We start from the raw sequence: 16,521 nt of genomic DNA, 5'->3' as shown, positions 1-16,521 counted from the left end.
GCCATTTGTCTGGAAGTGCAACTCGTTAACCTTGCTTTCCTCTTCTCTATGTTCCTTCTCTTCTCTTTCCTCTTCCCCTTGTTCGTCAATTTCTATTCTTCTCTGTTTCAGCAAAACAATATCAGTCAAGGTAATTGATGATGAGGAGTATGAGAAAAACAAGACCTTCTTCCTTGAGATTGGAGAGCCCCGCCTGGTGGAGATGAGTGAGAAGAAAGGTGGGGGAGCTGCTCCAGGGCTGAGCCCAACAGCTTCTGCTGGCCTGTGCCACCCCTGGATGCCTGCACTCTTCAGACGTGGCTCACAGCACACACATCCCTCCACCTATGTAACAGGGCATAGATCTCACCCCCGGGCCCCAGCGGGCCCAGGCTGTAGCTCCGTCGGCCGATTCTGGCCCCTCTGCACATGGCAGGTCCGAGAGACGAATCTTCAGGGCAGTCAATCCGGCCTGTTTCTGGGAAGGGTGGTACTGGTGCTGGCCATACCAAAATGAAGCCCACGTTCTGATTTCTCTTCCTAAGTCGGGGTGCTTCCTGCCAGCTCATTGAAGCAGGAAGCATTTGTGAAAGTGGCAAACGAGGAGACAAGGTCACGGGGGCCCACTGAGAGTAGCTGCCATGCCCTATTACATACTTGCGAGGTCCATGTGTTGCCAGTTCTCCCTTCCATAACATCACGGTAACATGCAGCTTGGTGAACACCTAGCATGAGCGTGTGACTCCAACCATTTGTTTTGCCTTTGTCTTGTGTTCCCACAGGAAGATCATTACCATTAGAATATTTGACCGTGAGGAATATGAGAAAGAGTGCAGTTTCTCCCTTGTGCTTGAGGAACCAAAATGGATAAGAAGAGGAATGAAAGGTGTGAGAGTATACAAAGACATACCAGCGAGAAATTGTACTCTTCTCTCTCCGTGTCTCCTACTCTCACACTTAACTCTCTCCTCTTCCTCGGCTCCAAGTACTATCCTTCATTTCCTTTGAAGCTTTAACAGTTTCATCTCCCTTCCCTAATTCACAAATGCACCAAACAATGCCCATTTTCCTCAAGGAAATGCCCACTAACTTTGATTGAAAGCAGATTGAAGAAATACTGGAAGAGATTTCTGTGATTCAGAAGTGATGATCTAAAAGCATGATTTCTGTGTTCAGGTATTTACTACTCAGGGATCATTCTAAAATGTACTTCCAACTACTAAATCTCCCCTTGAACGTTCATGATAAAGACTACTTAATACCTATTAGTACTGACAGATGAGTCTAATGGCAACTAATGGGAACTTTCAGAAGAATTCAATAATTAGGCTTCTTTAGACAACCCAATTTTCAAAAAATATATACTTAATAAGAACAAAGATCCTTGAAGAGTAGTGTTACCCACATTCTAGCATTCGTTTTGGCCTGAGATTTTTTTATATCATCAAATATGACATTTAAAAGGGACCAGATGTAGGAAACTACAGTCATACAAATTTTCTTTAGTAGGAAGGATATAGTCCTTTAGGAAGAATTTAGCCCTTGCTTAAGGCCTAACCAGCCTTATGCTCTGAAATGTTTTGATCCTTATAGAATCTACAAATTTCTAATATGTGTAATAAAAAAAGAAAAGAAATAAACAGCAGTATCCTCATAACTAGATTTTTTTTAGTTGATTTGTACTTATATATTTTTAGGAAAATATTTGAACAAAGAAGCCAATTTCTTTGTCCTCTTTGATTTTATTTCTATTTTCTGCCACCTATTTTTGATAAGGAAGGACAGGAATTTTATACCACCCTTAAAGATCATTTTTTATTCTGAATTTTTACAAGGGCTTCCTACAATTATCCTCTAACAGTGGCCACTTTAAAGGGATTACATAATTATACATGTAAAATGAGCTTACTACACATTAATAGCTCTTACTCATTGCAACCAAACAATTGATGACTAGCATAGAAGATGATTAGATGGACCACTTTGTAAGAAATTTATACTTTTACATGTAAGGAAAAATATCAAATATACAGGACTAATTCCTATATAGACCCAACATTTGGGGGAATTTAATCTCACATTTGTAAGAACTCACTGACTTCAGAGTCCATCAGAAAAAGAAAAAAAAAAAAAAAAATGTATGTCCCTGACCTAATCATGTCCCAAATGGTAACAGGAGCCGTTTGGAATGATGGAGAATGGAGCACTGGGGACCCATTTTAATGCGGCTATTTAATATGTTTCATAGGCAGTAGGCAGAAGGAAAAGACACTAGAAAACTGAGCTGATTTCTTACAAAGATGGGATCAAAAATGCCTCATTAGCATACAGGAAAAAAGCACTTACTTCTAAATGTATTCCTCCAAAACACTGTCTTTTATCTAAAGGAAGAGCATCTTGGATACAGCTCTTTCAATTGTCGTTTTAGTAAAATATGCCCTCATGTAAAGGCAAATTAAAATTCCTTGATAGCACTATCTGGTTTCACACCCTCCAAGTGGATTCTTGTCGCTATAAATAAAATTACTGACTTGTTTTAGAAAGTGTCCTCTAATGCCACTAACCGTTAGCAGGAAAATGGGGCTGGAAACAGAATTGTAGCATTCCCCTCCACAGCTCCTGAAGAAATTTATATAATATGTTTCGCTAGGGAGCTTTCACCAAAATAAAGTGTTACTGTATAGTCTGGGTTTAAAGCACATAACCTGGAAGACAAATTATGGATGCAATGCCCCCTCCCCACCACCTGCCTTGTCAGTCCCCATGGAATTATGTGTCCACAAGAAGAATTGTGATTGTCTAATTATAACATGCAGAAGTCATAGAGAAGGACACACAAATAAATGCAAATTCCTGGCACCCAAGTTTTGAGGATTTAAAAAACATAAGCATCCCTTGACGGCCAAGGAATACCATGCAAATAGAACCTCCAGGGAGAGCTTTACGTTGGACCAAAGTCTCCTTCAGGCAGGGCAGCCAAAATGGAATTTCCGAAGATGTTTTATCTGTTTTCATTGAACAAAAGGTGTCACACCTGAGATCCTGGATGATTTAAGACTTCCATATGTTGAATTCAGTAACTCCTGGGCAATATTTAATGAGGAAGACTCACTCTAATGAAGTTAAGATTAACTTCATAAAACATTTCTACTCTATTTGGTAAACTAGATACATTTACTATATGTAAACATATATAGTAGAAATGTTTTATTAAATGCCAAGAAATAACAGATAAGGGGAATTGTATCCATATATAATAAGTCACACACATTTGCAAAAACTTAGTGTTGGGATTGTTTATTAGAAACTATTCCCAATGCCACATTTCCCTGGGAGGCACCCACGTTAGCAGGGCCTTCCTACCACTGGAATCAGATCTGCCTGGATTTCTTTCTGCTGATATTCCTCTTACTTTCATTATTCATCTGGTCTCTTATTCTGTGTTGTCTTTGTCTGTTTCCTCCACAGCCCTGTTATTGAATGAGCTTGGTAAGCATTTCATTTCTTCCATTTCCTTTCCATTTCTCTAGGTGATTTTCCATGAATGTCAGGTGGTCCAGTAGTTCTCTGACCTTTATTTCTATTGATTTACTGGCAGGATTGTTATGTAGGGCCATTGGCCTCATTTTGGTGTAGGTTAGATAGTTAATATTCCATTTTTAGTTTAGTATGATCTTTTTAAAAACCAGTGATTGCTTAGGTCTGCACAAGAATGAAATGTGTGCACTAAGTCCCATAATCTTAAAAGAATGAGTAGTGATTAAATCACGAATGGATGTTACCCGATTTTTCTTAATTGTAAATGTAATTTGGCAAGTTGTTGTATCTTGGATGGGTGGCCAGGCAGTCCGATGTCACTGGTATTTGTCATTTAGAATGTAAGTTAAATAAATTGTAACATTTCTTCTTTTTTTTTCTTTTTTAGGTGGCTTCACAATAACAGGTATGAATTTTTAAAGCTAATGACGTCAATTTTTATTTTTTTGCTTTCTGTCCTTGCCATATGTTGTTTATATTTTAAAAAATTGTTTCTCTTTTTTATTTGCTTTGAACGAAGGAAAATACCTATATGGTAAGACAGATTTTTTTTTAATGTTCTTCATTTTCCCCCAAATGCCCTTAAAAATCAAACCAAAACCACATTTTATGTAACCTGTGTTAACATTTAGCTGTGGCACAAGGTGTGCTCTTGCTGATTTTACACACTTAACATTGTACACATTAACAATGTGTGTGTTGTGTTTATGTACAAGCAAATCTGTATGGAGAACCTGTAACTGTTCACATTTTGATACTGGTCGATTTGAAAATGTTCATGTAGTGCTGATGATGTGCAGTGTATTCTGCTAGATGCTCCAGGGTACCAGATTAGATAAGACAATCACTGGCCTCAAGGAAACATAGGGATTGACATCCAGGACCAAGCTCGGTCTCCTAATACTATATGATGCCCTGATAGCAGAGGGCAGAGCCGTCCCTTCTCTTCATTCCACGACACCAGTCTGAGCCCCTCTTTGGGGACTTCGGTTTGAGCATTATTAACATGACCCCTAGAAGTGCATTACACAGTGATCTATACAAACCCAAAACACCACTCAAAGGGTTTAAAACTCTTAAATTCATATTGGCATCCATCCTGCGTTGATCACGTCACTTAACACAACTCTAAAGCTATTTTCTTGTGTACAGAAGGAAGAAGGTGTCTCCTTACGGTATCCTCCCTTTTGACCCTAAGTTTATTCCCACTCTTTCAGAATCATCTAGGCAGATTTAGAGAGAGAGAGAGAAATATCAAATGGTTGGCGTGATGTGTCTGAAACTGCAGGTTAAAGATGTCCCTAAGGGCATCCTACTAGCCACGGCGTTTTCCTATATATTGTGCAGATAACACTACTGTAATTATTTTTTTTCTGCAATCAGCTGAACCAAAATACTTAAAGGAGGAAATATTCCCCCAGATTCCAATTTTGCAAATGCTGTGGTAAGGGAGTTGGGGGTTAATTAAACCACTGTTCTTGTAAACTCATGATCAGGTAGTTCCAGCATGATTCTATCCCAAGTAGAACTTTCTGAAGACGAGCAATTTCACAGGGGCTGTTGGCTCTCCACTGCTTCTCTCCAGACATGGTGGCATCTAATGACGAAATGATCCAAAGACTCTCAGAGACACAGAAATTGAAAAGGATAAAAATGTTAAACAGGACAAGTCCTCATAGAGGATTTTTAAAATCTGAGCCATCTGAAGCTGTCCCAGGTCAAGTCTCCCTCACTGTGCGCTGCTGAAGATGCTAGTTTTGAATCTAATGCAGGAATTTCCATTTATTTTAAGTTAGTTATCCTTGTGAGATTTGAGGAAGGTAGAAATTGGGGAAGACAGCCTTCATGGCTTCTGAAGTAATTAGAAAGAAAAAGTCAACCATTTTAGAAATAGTACAGTGTCTAGCAACACCTTCAGCCTTACGCAGCCTGGTACTGAGATCTTCACCAAAAATCTTGGGCTATAGAACGCTTTGTTAAAATGCATTGATATATTTAGATATTTTCCTATTTTCCTTATTGAATATGTCAGGATTTTGCTTTTAGGGCCTTCCTTCCCTATCATTTGAAGTATCTAGGTAGTAACAGAATCCTATTTTTCTTTTCTCAGGAATTCTTCATATCATGTTCTAGAATATCTGTCTGGTAATGTCCAACATTCCCTGCCTAGGACACATCTTGCATTCAAGAGAACAGAATCACTTCTTCCAAAGATTTCTATCATTTCGTGTACTTACTTCATTAAGTTCTTTCTTACGGCTTCAATTTGAAATAATAGTTTGTCTATTGTTACCACCTTTTCCCAACACTTGAAATTGATACAGTTAGAACAAGTCAATGTTCCAAAAACTCTCTGGGAATCTCTACATTGGCCTGTTCTTCTCACAGTATATGACCCTTCTTCTCCCAATCCAGGTCAGAATGCCTGGGATCCACTCTCTATAGATGCCCTGGGGAAGGTTCTAAAACTTAGGTCTACACAGTGAAAAGCAGCTTTAAGTCTAAAGAACTTTTCTTTGAAGTCAATTTGAGGCTTTGAAGTCAAGGCTTTGAGATGCAGGGGCAATAGAGAAGAATTAATCTAGCCCTTGGACTCTGCCTGCAGCTTTTATATGGTTTTGTGCAGCTGAGTGTGAAAATCTAAATTTGAAACAGGATATATGGAAATTGAAAAAGTCATTTGGTCCACAGCCCAATATATTTCAGAGATTTCATTAGTGGTGGACATTAAGTGCTGGAGGTGATTTTGGAATTTACAAATCTTTACGTGTTGCTCCTAGACCTTGCCTCTTTGAAAGGCCCTTGTTGGAACCTATGATCTCATTGTCCCTTGATCTTTTCGGCATATAACATGATAACCCCCTATACATTATAGCTCATTAGAGTTTGTAAAGCATTTCGTATCCATTATGTCATTTAATCTTCAGCCTTATGGAGTACGATTTTATTTTTCTCACTTATAGGGAGGAGATGAAGGTTGAAAGTGATTAATTAATCTACCCCAAATCACCCATCCAGGATTCAGAGCCTGGCCCTCTGACTTTAAGTCCACAGCCATTTGATGAGTGTTCTAACCCCAGCACTGTCATCTCCTCCCTTTCAGTCTCTTTATTCCTACCTTCATCTTAACCCCTTGGCAATCCAAAGCCCAGCTATGCCACATAAATGCCATCAGTGTGAATGCCAGTCAAATGAGAAATGAGGGGGACCCTGGAAGGGGGAAACTAGAGCACCTTAATTTGTATTGTTTAAAAAAATTAAGTGTTCTGGTTCAATTTGGAGAGGAGAAAGGCATGTCTGATTCCCCAAACAGGCAGCCATAGAGTTATATATTAAAAGTCAATATACTTCTTTAAAAGTTGCTTTCCCAATTATATTATGCTCATCATATAATAGACTTTAACAAGGTACATGGCTTTTTTAAAACATTTCAATCACTCCAGTATCCAGGGTAGAGGAACAAATCCCCTTCAACTTTAGCTTCATTTACAACTGAGGAAACTGAGTCTCAGAGAAGAGAAATGCTCTACCCAAATTTCGATGGCAAACATATGGCAGAGTTGGCACCAAGTCCCAATCTCATGATTCTCAGATCAGTTCAAGGTAGCTCTTGGTAGAAGCCAACAGCAGGTAGATTTGGCAGTCAACTGAGCCAGAAGTTTAATGAAAACCCAACAGTTACTGTGATGATGGCATACCCTTGCAAAGCCTACCAGTGTATGAAACCTTCTCCCAGTCGGACTGCTCAGGAAATAGATAAGTATGTTCCCAGATGCTAAGTTACTCAACCCTCAAACAAACCTGTAATATGGATGGAGCAGGTGCTAATATCCCCATTTACCTGTGGGGAAACTGGGGAAATGGCCTGCTCAAGGTTATGTCATTGGCACCAGTAGGCTTCAAAACCAAGTTACCTGTCATCACACTAAGTGCTTTCCATTGTTTCACGAGGCCTCTGGAAGCAGTAACTTGAAGGACAAGGACACTCCACTTCAGAGGCCTGCAGGAACCTAGCTGCACCCCCTCTTGAGGAGTGTGTGGTTCATTCACATAATCTGGTTTGGCTCATAGCACACTTGACCCATTTATTTGCTCACTTCTGTGGCCTCCATAGGGGTGGCCTCTAACCACTCAACCCCCAAACTAACACTGCTTGTGATGTGTGCATCTGGGTGCGATGTTTAGCTGACTAATTCCACAGAGCTCTGGTAGCAAACCAACGCAGTCCATTCTAACGATTTTCTGCCTGTCCTTTTCGCTAGGCCAACCTGTCTTCCGGAAAGTTCATGCTAGAGAACATCCTATTCCCTCTACTGTAATCACCATTGCAGGTACTCAGTGCATCATGGTCTTTGAAAACCACAGTTTAATTTGCTTGAAGTTAACTGCCTTCAAGTGTTCTTTAAGTCTTTAGACATTAAAGTGGCACAGTTTGGCCCGTGTCCCCACTAGAACATTGCTAAATGGTGCAGTGGTTTCTCTGAAGCTCTGAGCATGGTGGGTCTGTAACAAAACACATGCGTATCCACGCAGGACAGGAGGCCTGGTGGAGGGAGCAGCACGGGCCTGCAGAGAAGGTTGACCACCATGACGTCTCGCTCTCAAGTTTCAATAGATTCCAGATTTCTTGCAAATCTCCCTCCTCAAACACAGGTCTTTCATTCCAAGTATAATGGTGTTTCTTTAAAAGCAAGCTGTACTTCTTTCTAGAACCTGCCCTTCTTGCCTCCAGGCAGTGTTATCCACATATGCATGGGTGATAGTACATCTGTGGGGGTTCTTCAGAGGGAACATCGCCAGGGCGACGAGAGGATCACACAACCATCCCGGGTCTACTGTAAGCTTAGAGCCCAGGCAGCATCTCCAAGTCTGCGTGAGGACAGGGATGGTCATTCCTCAGTCATCCCCATCGCCATCACTGGCCATGGTGGGAGAAACATTTCCTCCTTTCCTCATCCTCACATGCCACTTCCCTACTCGATAATCATGATACCAAGACCTGACTGCAGACTTGTTCCAGAATATTCCTAGTGGAAATAAATAGACCAGTCTCCTTAGGCTCTAACCAGCAAGGCCAGTCAGGTGCTGAAAACTGTCAAGAGGTCTCTACTCTCAGACTTGTCACAGCACAGATCTGAGTGAAGGATTAAAATAACCTTGAGCAAAGTGTCCCTCCGCTGGCCTTGTACCCCTTTCCGAATTTGACATTGTTGGTTAAGATTAAAGATTGCCACGACGTGAAAGAATAGCAACAGTAGCTCCTCAGGTGCAGATCTGCATGTGGTTGTTCTTTCTAATAGGGATTCTCCCTCTGAGCCCTTCACCTCTCATGGCCCTGCTGCTTCAAAAAGCAGCCGAGCCAGAAAGCATGAGCAGCAGCCTTTTCAGACATCCCAGGTACCTATTAGCTTCTGTAATTTGTCATTTGCAAAATCAATTACTCAAAAGAAGGGAGGTCCTCTACTGGTGGTTTTATCACAGGCTGGTTTTATGTCCTGTCAGTACAGATTTTAACAGGGGGTATGAATTATCCATTTGATCTTTAGGTTGTGTTAGTTAGTTAAGACCGTGATGTTATGTGATTGATTATCAACTTCTCAGTAAAATATGGTGAATTTAAAAAGCATACATGTATCTGTATGGAGAGAAAGAAACAGAGAATGACTTTTCTGTCTGAGAAGCAAAACTAAAACGGCAGCATGTTGTCACTGGGGCATAAATAAGGAGGTGAAACTGACTTGGCCAGAGTGAAATGGACTGCATTTGATCCAGCATTCAAAGTGAAAAGGAAACAAAACAAAACAAACAAAAATAAAGTGAAAAGGAAACAAACATAATAGACGATCCCAAAAAATGGTGTTCAACTATTTCCCCAATCAATAAAAGATACTAAAGAGAGGACACTTTTTAAAACATAGTCCCAGCTCTCTTCTTTGCCAGTACCAAAAATCTGCACCATAGATACTAATTTATCAGGATCATTGTAGAGCAACGATCCAGTTGTCTCCTCTCCATTACATAGAATTCTCCCTTAAATGTTCGTGACATTTACTAAGTGAAAATAGCCCTGACTCCTCCATGACATTATGCCTTTGTGCTTTGACTTCTGTCTGTGGAATGCCCCTTCTTACTCTACCACCTCCTACCCCAACCTTAGCACCACCTTCCCCTGGCAAGCTTCTCTGCAGGTTTCAACGCCAATTTTAAATATGTCCTCTTTCCTGAAGCCTTCCCTGACTCCCTTAGGCAGAGCAAGCTGCTTCCCCACCCTGACCCCTCAGCCCTTACCTTGCTGCACTAGAAGTTGTCCCATCTCTTTGCCTCACCTCCCATGTGAACAATGAACAAAGGATCTTTATATGCATAGAACAAATGTCAGGAACTAGTTACAGGCATAATGGTACCAAACGAAGCATTTCTTCCTGATCCAAAGGACTGAAAGATGATTAAAAAGGGAATTACCTTTTTAATCACTGTGATTTGATTTCATTTACTACCATGTCCATTTATCTAATACCATGTTCCAAATAATTTCATTTTGTGAAATATGGTATTAAACACTGCTACCACGTCACCTTTCTTTTGTAATTTCCCCAGTTTTCTACCTAAATTGCCTTGAACCCCATTTAAAGCAACTTACCATTTATCAGTAAATTACAGAAAAGGAAGCCATGATAAATATTCTCTCCCAATGGCTTTGCAAATCAAAAATAAACCCAGTTGTTCTTCTGGAAAAATAATTTTCATTTGATGTACGTCTCTAAGACATCCATGTTCAGCCAAGGTTTTGACCAAAGACACTAATGTGACCTGCTGCTAAGAAACTACCAATAACCTTATCCTGGGTTCAAGGATCAGAAAGCAGTGGGAATCACAATATGATTGATTTGAGCACTGGGTAGATTGGACATCACATATCCCAGCCTCCCACTTCCTTGACTACACATAATTTCAAGGACAAATCCTACGCACACCAGTTGTAACCCTTTGCCCTCTCTTGGGTCATAACTTCCCGAGTCTACTATAAAACACATTACTACTTTTACAGTTAAAAGTAATCTCCTCTCCTTTGCATATACTAACTTTCAGCAGTTTCTGGCCAGTTCAAAATCACGTATTTTTTAGTCTTTATCTAATTTCCTTGGGGCCCCGTAAAAACTGGGAATAGAAAAGCAGATTCTAAAATATTCCTTTAGGAAGACACTATTGAGTACATACTAAAGAATTAATTAATATGCTCCATTCTGCTTCTGCCTTGGGTAGGTTTTAACACTTGGTATATAAAATGCTAGCAGTATCCCTAGCCCCTCTGCTCCGTGCCCTAGCAGTGAACCACCTGCCTAGGAACCAGTTCTCTACAAAATTTGCTAGAGCATCAAATGGAACCACCACAGCAAGGTCCTCAGCAGAGGGAAACCATGTCTTTGGAGGAAATGAGAGGTGTGGACTCCTACAGAGCTGATGCCTAAAGGCAAAAGGCAAGAAGAGTGGGCTAGAAGTCCCTCCCTTTCTCATGTTTTCCTCAGTCAATAGATTCCTACTGCAGGCAGTTTGCCTGGAAAGTTCTAGAAGCAAAAGCATCAGGTCTGAGGTCTTTCCATACCACCATACTACTTCCTTGGAGATGAAGTACATTTGACTTGACTCTGAGGGAAAGTAGCCTGTCTTGTTCCAGCATCCTGGGCCTGAAAGATAAGGAGGTAGTGTGATTATAGGAACATTGTTTGCCCTTCACATGTGCATGGCCTTTTCAGTCTGGGATTTATCCTAATGATCTTCACACAGAGAGGAGCCAACTGTGAGCTTCCTCTCATTAATGGACTCTCAAGTCCATTAACATTTTCTTAACACCCACTAGCCTCTCCTGGAGTGTCAGCTACATGGTGGTTCTGGAAATAATCACGCTTACATGGTGAGTAGTATTAACTCCCAAAGGCCTCACCTTTGCCCTCCCTGTTTACTTTAAGATGAACCGTGGTCAAGGTCTTCCTAACAAATGCAAACTTTCCACCAGAGAGAGGAAGCACTAGAGCACAGGCATCTTGGTGAAATGGAATGGATGTTTTGCTTCTTAACTTGCAACAGGGGCTCTGGCTAAGATCAGAATTTCCCTTCCGCCAACTCGTGGGCCCTGGGGCATTTTCTGTTGCCTCTAGAAAGTGGAGAGGAGGAAGCCAGATTCCTCCATCCCTTGTGTGACTCTAGCATTTTTCATTGTGGTTCCTTTGGTCACTTGCTAAGGGAATGTGTGCAAACAGCCAGATGACCCAGCATCACAGGGGACAATTAGGTTATTCCCTCAACAGGGACAATGTGCAGGCAGAGACTTTCTCGGTGACATGCGTCTATATGTTGCTTTCCTGATCTGCACATTGGCTTATGCTCAGGTTGTGGGTCATCATATCCACTTGCTGTCAACAAGCACAACAGTGATGTGCTGCCTGCCCTGCCCAGAGCCTCTGTCCAATTCTCCCCTCGACTGATGATCTCGCCTGAGGGACTTTTAGTGGGTCATCAGGGCTTCCTTCCTTCTTGGTTTTCTTGTAGCAGAAAACAGGGATTTCCAAAGAGGATTGAGCACACTGCTAACTTTCTTGCCCTCCCCTTTCACAGAGGAATGTGATGACAGGCAACCACTGACCAGCAAAGAGGAAGAGGAGAGGCGCATTGCAGAAATGGGGCGCCCCATTCTGGGAGAACACACCAAGCTGGAAGTGATCATTGAAGAATCCTATGAATTCAAGGTATGCTTACCAACACTGCCCACAGGGGAGGCCAGGCCTAGCTTGGAACCAAGACTATTCATAGTGTTAGCAATTTCGGGAACCGGCTCATTAACCGAGAAGCTTTTCAGAGCAGAACTAGAATTAGAAAGTTGGTAGGGAACCAAGAGGTCCTGCAAACCAAACAGTATCAGAACCAGGGTCCAGAGGGTGGCATCTGTCCCTGCATAGGGTCAGGGGTGCCCCAAAGGGAGGACGTTGTCCGAGGGGATAGCAAGGAAGAAGCAAAGGTAGATTCCAAGAGATTGTTCTGTGTGGAAGGGACCAGGCTGTATTTGAAGAAGGGAATAAATCTATCAGAAGCAAAGCATTCACACTGCTGACAATTAGGAGGCTTTTGTTGTGGAGGGGAGATGGTAAGCTCTCCCTATAGCACATCCATCCCATTGACAAGTTCTCATTTATATTTAGGCCTCTTCAGATCCTAGGACCTATTAGCACAGTCAACATACCGAAGGTATATAGTGCCTATAACCAGAGAGTTTACAATTGAGCTGATAAAATTGGATTCCTGGTTCTCTGGGTGATGAAAGTAATTTTTCAGAAGTTAATCAGATGGACCTTAGGGTAAGCTTAGCATTTTGAGGTGAAACTTCCTGTCCATCTTAGGTGCTCCCTCTGCCCCCATCCCATCTTCCATCCCACTGCATGCACACAGCCCTAATGTCTGAGAAGACCCTTCAGGAGAGCCACACTTGACTTCTGCAGTGGGACATGAAAAGGAACGTTGTTCTCTGGTTTTCCAGAACCACAAACCCAGATGGCAGATGTATTTTCCCCACTTATTTTTCAAAAGCAGACTCTGCTCCTCTTTGCAAAACCAGAATGAGGATCTCAAAAGAGAGAAGCAGGCCAGAAACTTGAAAGCCTCAGTATTTTATCTTAGATATTTCATATCAGTGGTCTTTTCCTTTAGCTGGATCCATTAATTATTTTTTAAAATTGGTCCACAAAGTGAGGTGCCTGATAGGAGACAGGTAGAAAGAAAAAATGTCTTTTGCAATCAAAGTGGAATTTTTAAGATAAAAATGCAATTAAACTTCCCCCTTCAGGCTGCTACAAATCACTGTTTCTTTCACTCATTCCCACGGAAAGAAGGAGCAGGGGTAAAGACCAGGACCAGTGCTTTCTAGGCAGACCCCAACTATCAGAGCTCAGCTGTTGTTCGATCTAGAACCTGCCTCACTCCACACGTAAGACTGGCACACATACACACACAGGTTCCCTGTGATCGCGGGGTACAGATGACTCAGACTGTCCATTTCTATGGACCAGTCTGTCCAGATGTATTCAACCTCCCTCTTCCTCATTCACCCTCTTTTCATCTGGAATCAGAGGGCCTGGTGCAAGCTTGCCCCCACCCCCAGGGCTCTCATGGGGAATAATTGTGTGTTCTCTCCCTTATGGGACAACCCTCAACCTTCCCCTTCCACGTACCCATGACTAAGAGGAGCAATCACAGAAATTTCTGGAGGAAGCATTGGGTTGGGCATGGCAGGGCACAGTCTCCTAGGCAGCAAAGCTTTCTTGGGTCCAGAGTTCTCTCTGGTAACCACTCCAATGACCTGAACATTTCAAAGTCCCCCAGTCTCTTTACCTAAGTTCACTTGTTCAGGGTTCTTATCTCCCTAGAATAGCTCCCATAGACTATTTCCTCCCACCTCCTCGAAGTTCATCAGTAGTTACTGTTAACACAAAAGGGAAATTGGGAGCATGTCCCTGAGGTGCCCTCAAATATCAATTTTGATATTATGTCATTCTTTTAAGAAATTTCTTTTTCTAGACCATAGCTATTTTAAAGACCTTTTTCAAAGCTCTCAGAACTGCTTGAAGACCCAAATCTGGGTGATACCTCACAATGTCCCACTCTGTCTTTGCCCACTGGGTTCTTTACTATGTTGTGACTAAGGGCTTGACTTTCCTAATACCCACTGTTGAGGGTGAGGTTACAACAATCGCTTCCAGGTCTAGGGCAGTGAGAGTTGATCGTTGGCATATAGGAAACCTCCAGGAGAATATAGATGAACAGGTCCAAGTTCAAATTCATCTTAGTCAGTCCCCCTCCTCCCATAGGTCAAGGGAGGACACATATGCAAATTAAGTCCCAGGTAGAACCCAGGCTATCCCATAGTCCCCCAGGGTCAACATGGACTAAAGTTTATAATCTACCCTGGGTTTTTCCTCCACATAAATTTTAACTTTCATTTATTTTAAAACTTTGTTCTTTAGAGAGATTTCTTGAGGCAAGTCTGTGTGTTGAGCTCTTACAGCAGTTTCTCTCTTCATTGTTTATCTGCCAGGTGATGGGATTCTCTGCCTTGGCATCAGAACAGAGGGCTCCCTTGGGGAGGCCTGTTCCACGTTTTCAAGACATTTAGGAAAGATCAAGGTCATTTCTTGTTACATTCTCCACAGAACTTTGAACTGGCATCAGCCAAGATACTCAGAGTGCTTGATGAAATGGGGCTGAGGCCAGAGAGAAAAGACATGCTTGTCATGTGCTTCAAGTTATCGTGGCCAAGAGCAGTGACAGAGCTGGTATCAGGGGCACTGGCATTTCGAGACACAGGCTCAGAGTGGAGAGGTCACCACCCTGAGGAAACAACCAAGCAAAGAATGTTGAAAATACAGAGTGGGCCAGTGGGAGATGGGCCTTTTGGTGCTTATCATCTCTATGTTCACACGACCCTTGTTGAACGAACCCACTTAACATTCTGATTGAGCTTTGGCCTTCCATACAGACTGCTCAGATCCCATTTTCCTTGCTCCCAGTTTGCTGATAACTTGCTCTGTTCCCAAACTGTAGTCAATTCACGTACATTGCATTAAACATGTACAGAGTTTGACCTCAGACAAATAATATGTGTTTTCTGCCTCTTTGCAATTAGTGGGAATTCGAGGATGCTCTGACAGTAAGTGTAGATGTGTGGTAGACTAGTCCGTGTGGTAGTTTCTCTGGGAAGAGCGGCCTCATGTCCTGGAAGTGACCCTTCTCCCTCTAGTCACTATGATTTGTGGTAGCGCTTTGGGTGCATCTGCTTGCTTAGTTTTCCTGTGAACGTTTGGCTATTCCTGTTGTTCCCTTAACTGACATTTAGAAAGCTAGAGAGTGCTAATTGTCTAAAACCAAGTGCTTAAAAAAAAAGTCTAAGAAAAAAAAAGTCTAAAGAGAAAATAAAGTCTAAAGAGAAGAAGAGTAAAGCATGGGGAAATTCAGAGCTATGCCAATTGCCACGGGCCCTAAGCCCTATGAATTCACCTGTTCTCGTCTCATCTTTTCTTGCTTGCAACAGAAGTAGAGTTAGAGTGAATTCTCTAACAGCTGCCTGGCTGACAAAATCAGTAGCCAAAGAAAAATCTATTTATTGATGAGCATGCAGGAGCAACCTTAGGGCTCTGCTGTCTGGCTGCATTTCATTGACAAACAAAAGTACAATAATAATGGTTTTTAGTTTCATAATCTATCTACCAACTGTGGCTATTCAGAGATATGTAATGCTGAGCAGGTCATATCTTAATTCAGTTGTAGGCAGCATCTTACAGATGAAGCCAGGAGAGAAGCCAATCCATAAAGCATTCAAGGGGAAGGGGTGGGCTTTTGCAACATCTGCTGTTCTTAAACACTGAGGCTGTTCTTCCTTGGCCATTAGACAGTGAAGGAAGCTCATATCTGCTATGAAGAAATTTCTATTTCAGAAGGGTTCCAAGCAAGGACTATGCTTGTTTGCATAATCGTGACAGTGTTTGATGTCAACACTTGTTCCGAGCTTAACATCCGCCATCCCTTGTAGAACTCTGGGGTTTCAGAATTAACAAGGCCTTAGATTTCCCGAGGCCTTAACCAACCCAGCAGTTATTATCTTATTCTTTCCAACCTTTCTAGAGTACCGTGGACAAACTTATTAAGAAGACAAACTTAGCCCTTGTGGTTGGGACAAACAGCTGGAGGGAGCAGTTTATTGAAGCAATCACTGTCAGTGCTGGTGAGTGCCTTTCTCTGCATGCTATAAATTACCACCGCCCAAACTGCACTTGCTTTTCCCACTGTGACCACTTGGTCTGTGTCAAAGCACCGGAGAACTTCCAGGGTAAAATGAAAAGGGAAATAAATGTATTTGTAGCACATCTGCACATTTCGGAGACTGATTTAGACTTTCTAGATGAAGCAAATGTCTTCAAACGTGGCATTCTTCTCCATCTACGCTGTGTCTTTCTCTCTGGA

General features: G+C 41.9%; 1 protein-coding gene across 21 annotated transcripts in view; it reads left to right on the top strand.

The window, feature by feature from the left end:
- Positions 1–16,521, top strand: part of SLC8A1 (solute carrier family 8 member A1) — a 372,498-nt gene that overhangs the window by 299,102 nt on the left and 56,875 nt on the right. For 10 of the 21 annotated variants that reach the window (XM_032410379.1, XM_032410378.1, XM_032410381.1 and 7 more), the window contains 7 exons: positions 112–218; positions 3,448–3,468; positions 3,905–3,922; positions 4,037–4,051; positions 7,779–7,847; positions 12,130–12,260; positions 16,183–16,282. In XM_032410379.1, the coding sequence (XP_032266270.1) occupies positions 112–218; positions 3,448–3,468; positions 3,905–3,922; positions 4,037–4,051; positions 7,779–7,847; positions 12,130–12,260; positions 16,183–16,282 (461 nt within the window). Of the gene's footprint in view, positions 1–111; positions 219–761; positions 866–3,447; positions 3,469–3,904; positions 3,923–4,036; positions 4,052–7,778; positions 7,848–12,129; positions 12,261–16,182; positions 16,283–16,521 lie in introns of all 21 variants that reach the window. The other 11 variants (XM_032410366.1, XM_032410368.1, XM_032410370.1 and 8 more) reach the window with 11 other exon arrangements.

This window comes from Phoca vitulina, unplaced genomic scaffold, assembly GCF_004348235.1.
Source record: "Phoca vitulina isolate PV1807 unplaced genomic scaffold, GSC_HSeal_1.0 scaffold12, whole genome shotgun sequence".
Classification (NCBI taxonomy): domain Eukaryota; kingdom Metazoa; phylum Chordata; class Mammalia; order Carnivora; family Phocidae; genus Phoca; species Phoca vitulina.
The sequence above is the reverse complement of the archived record's forward strand: the minus strand, read 5'-3'. Positions and strand labels throughout refer to the sequence as shown.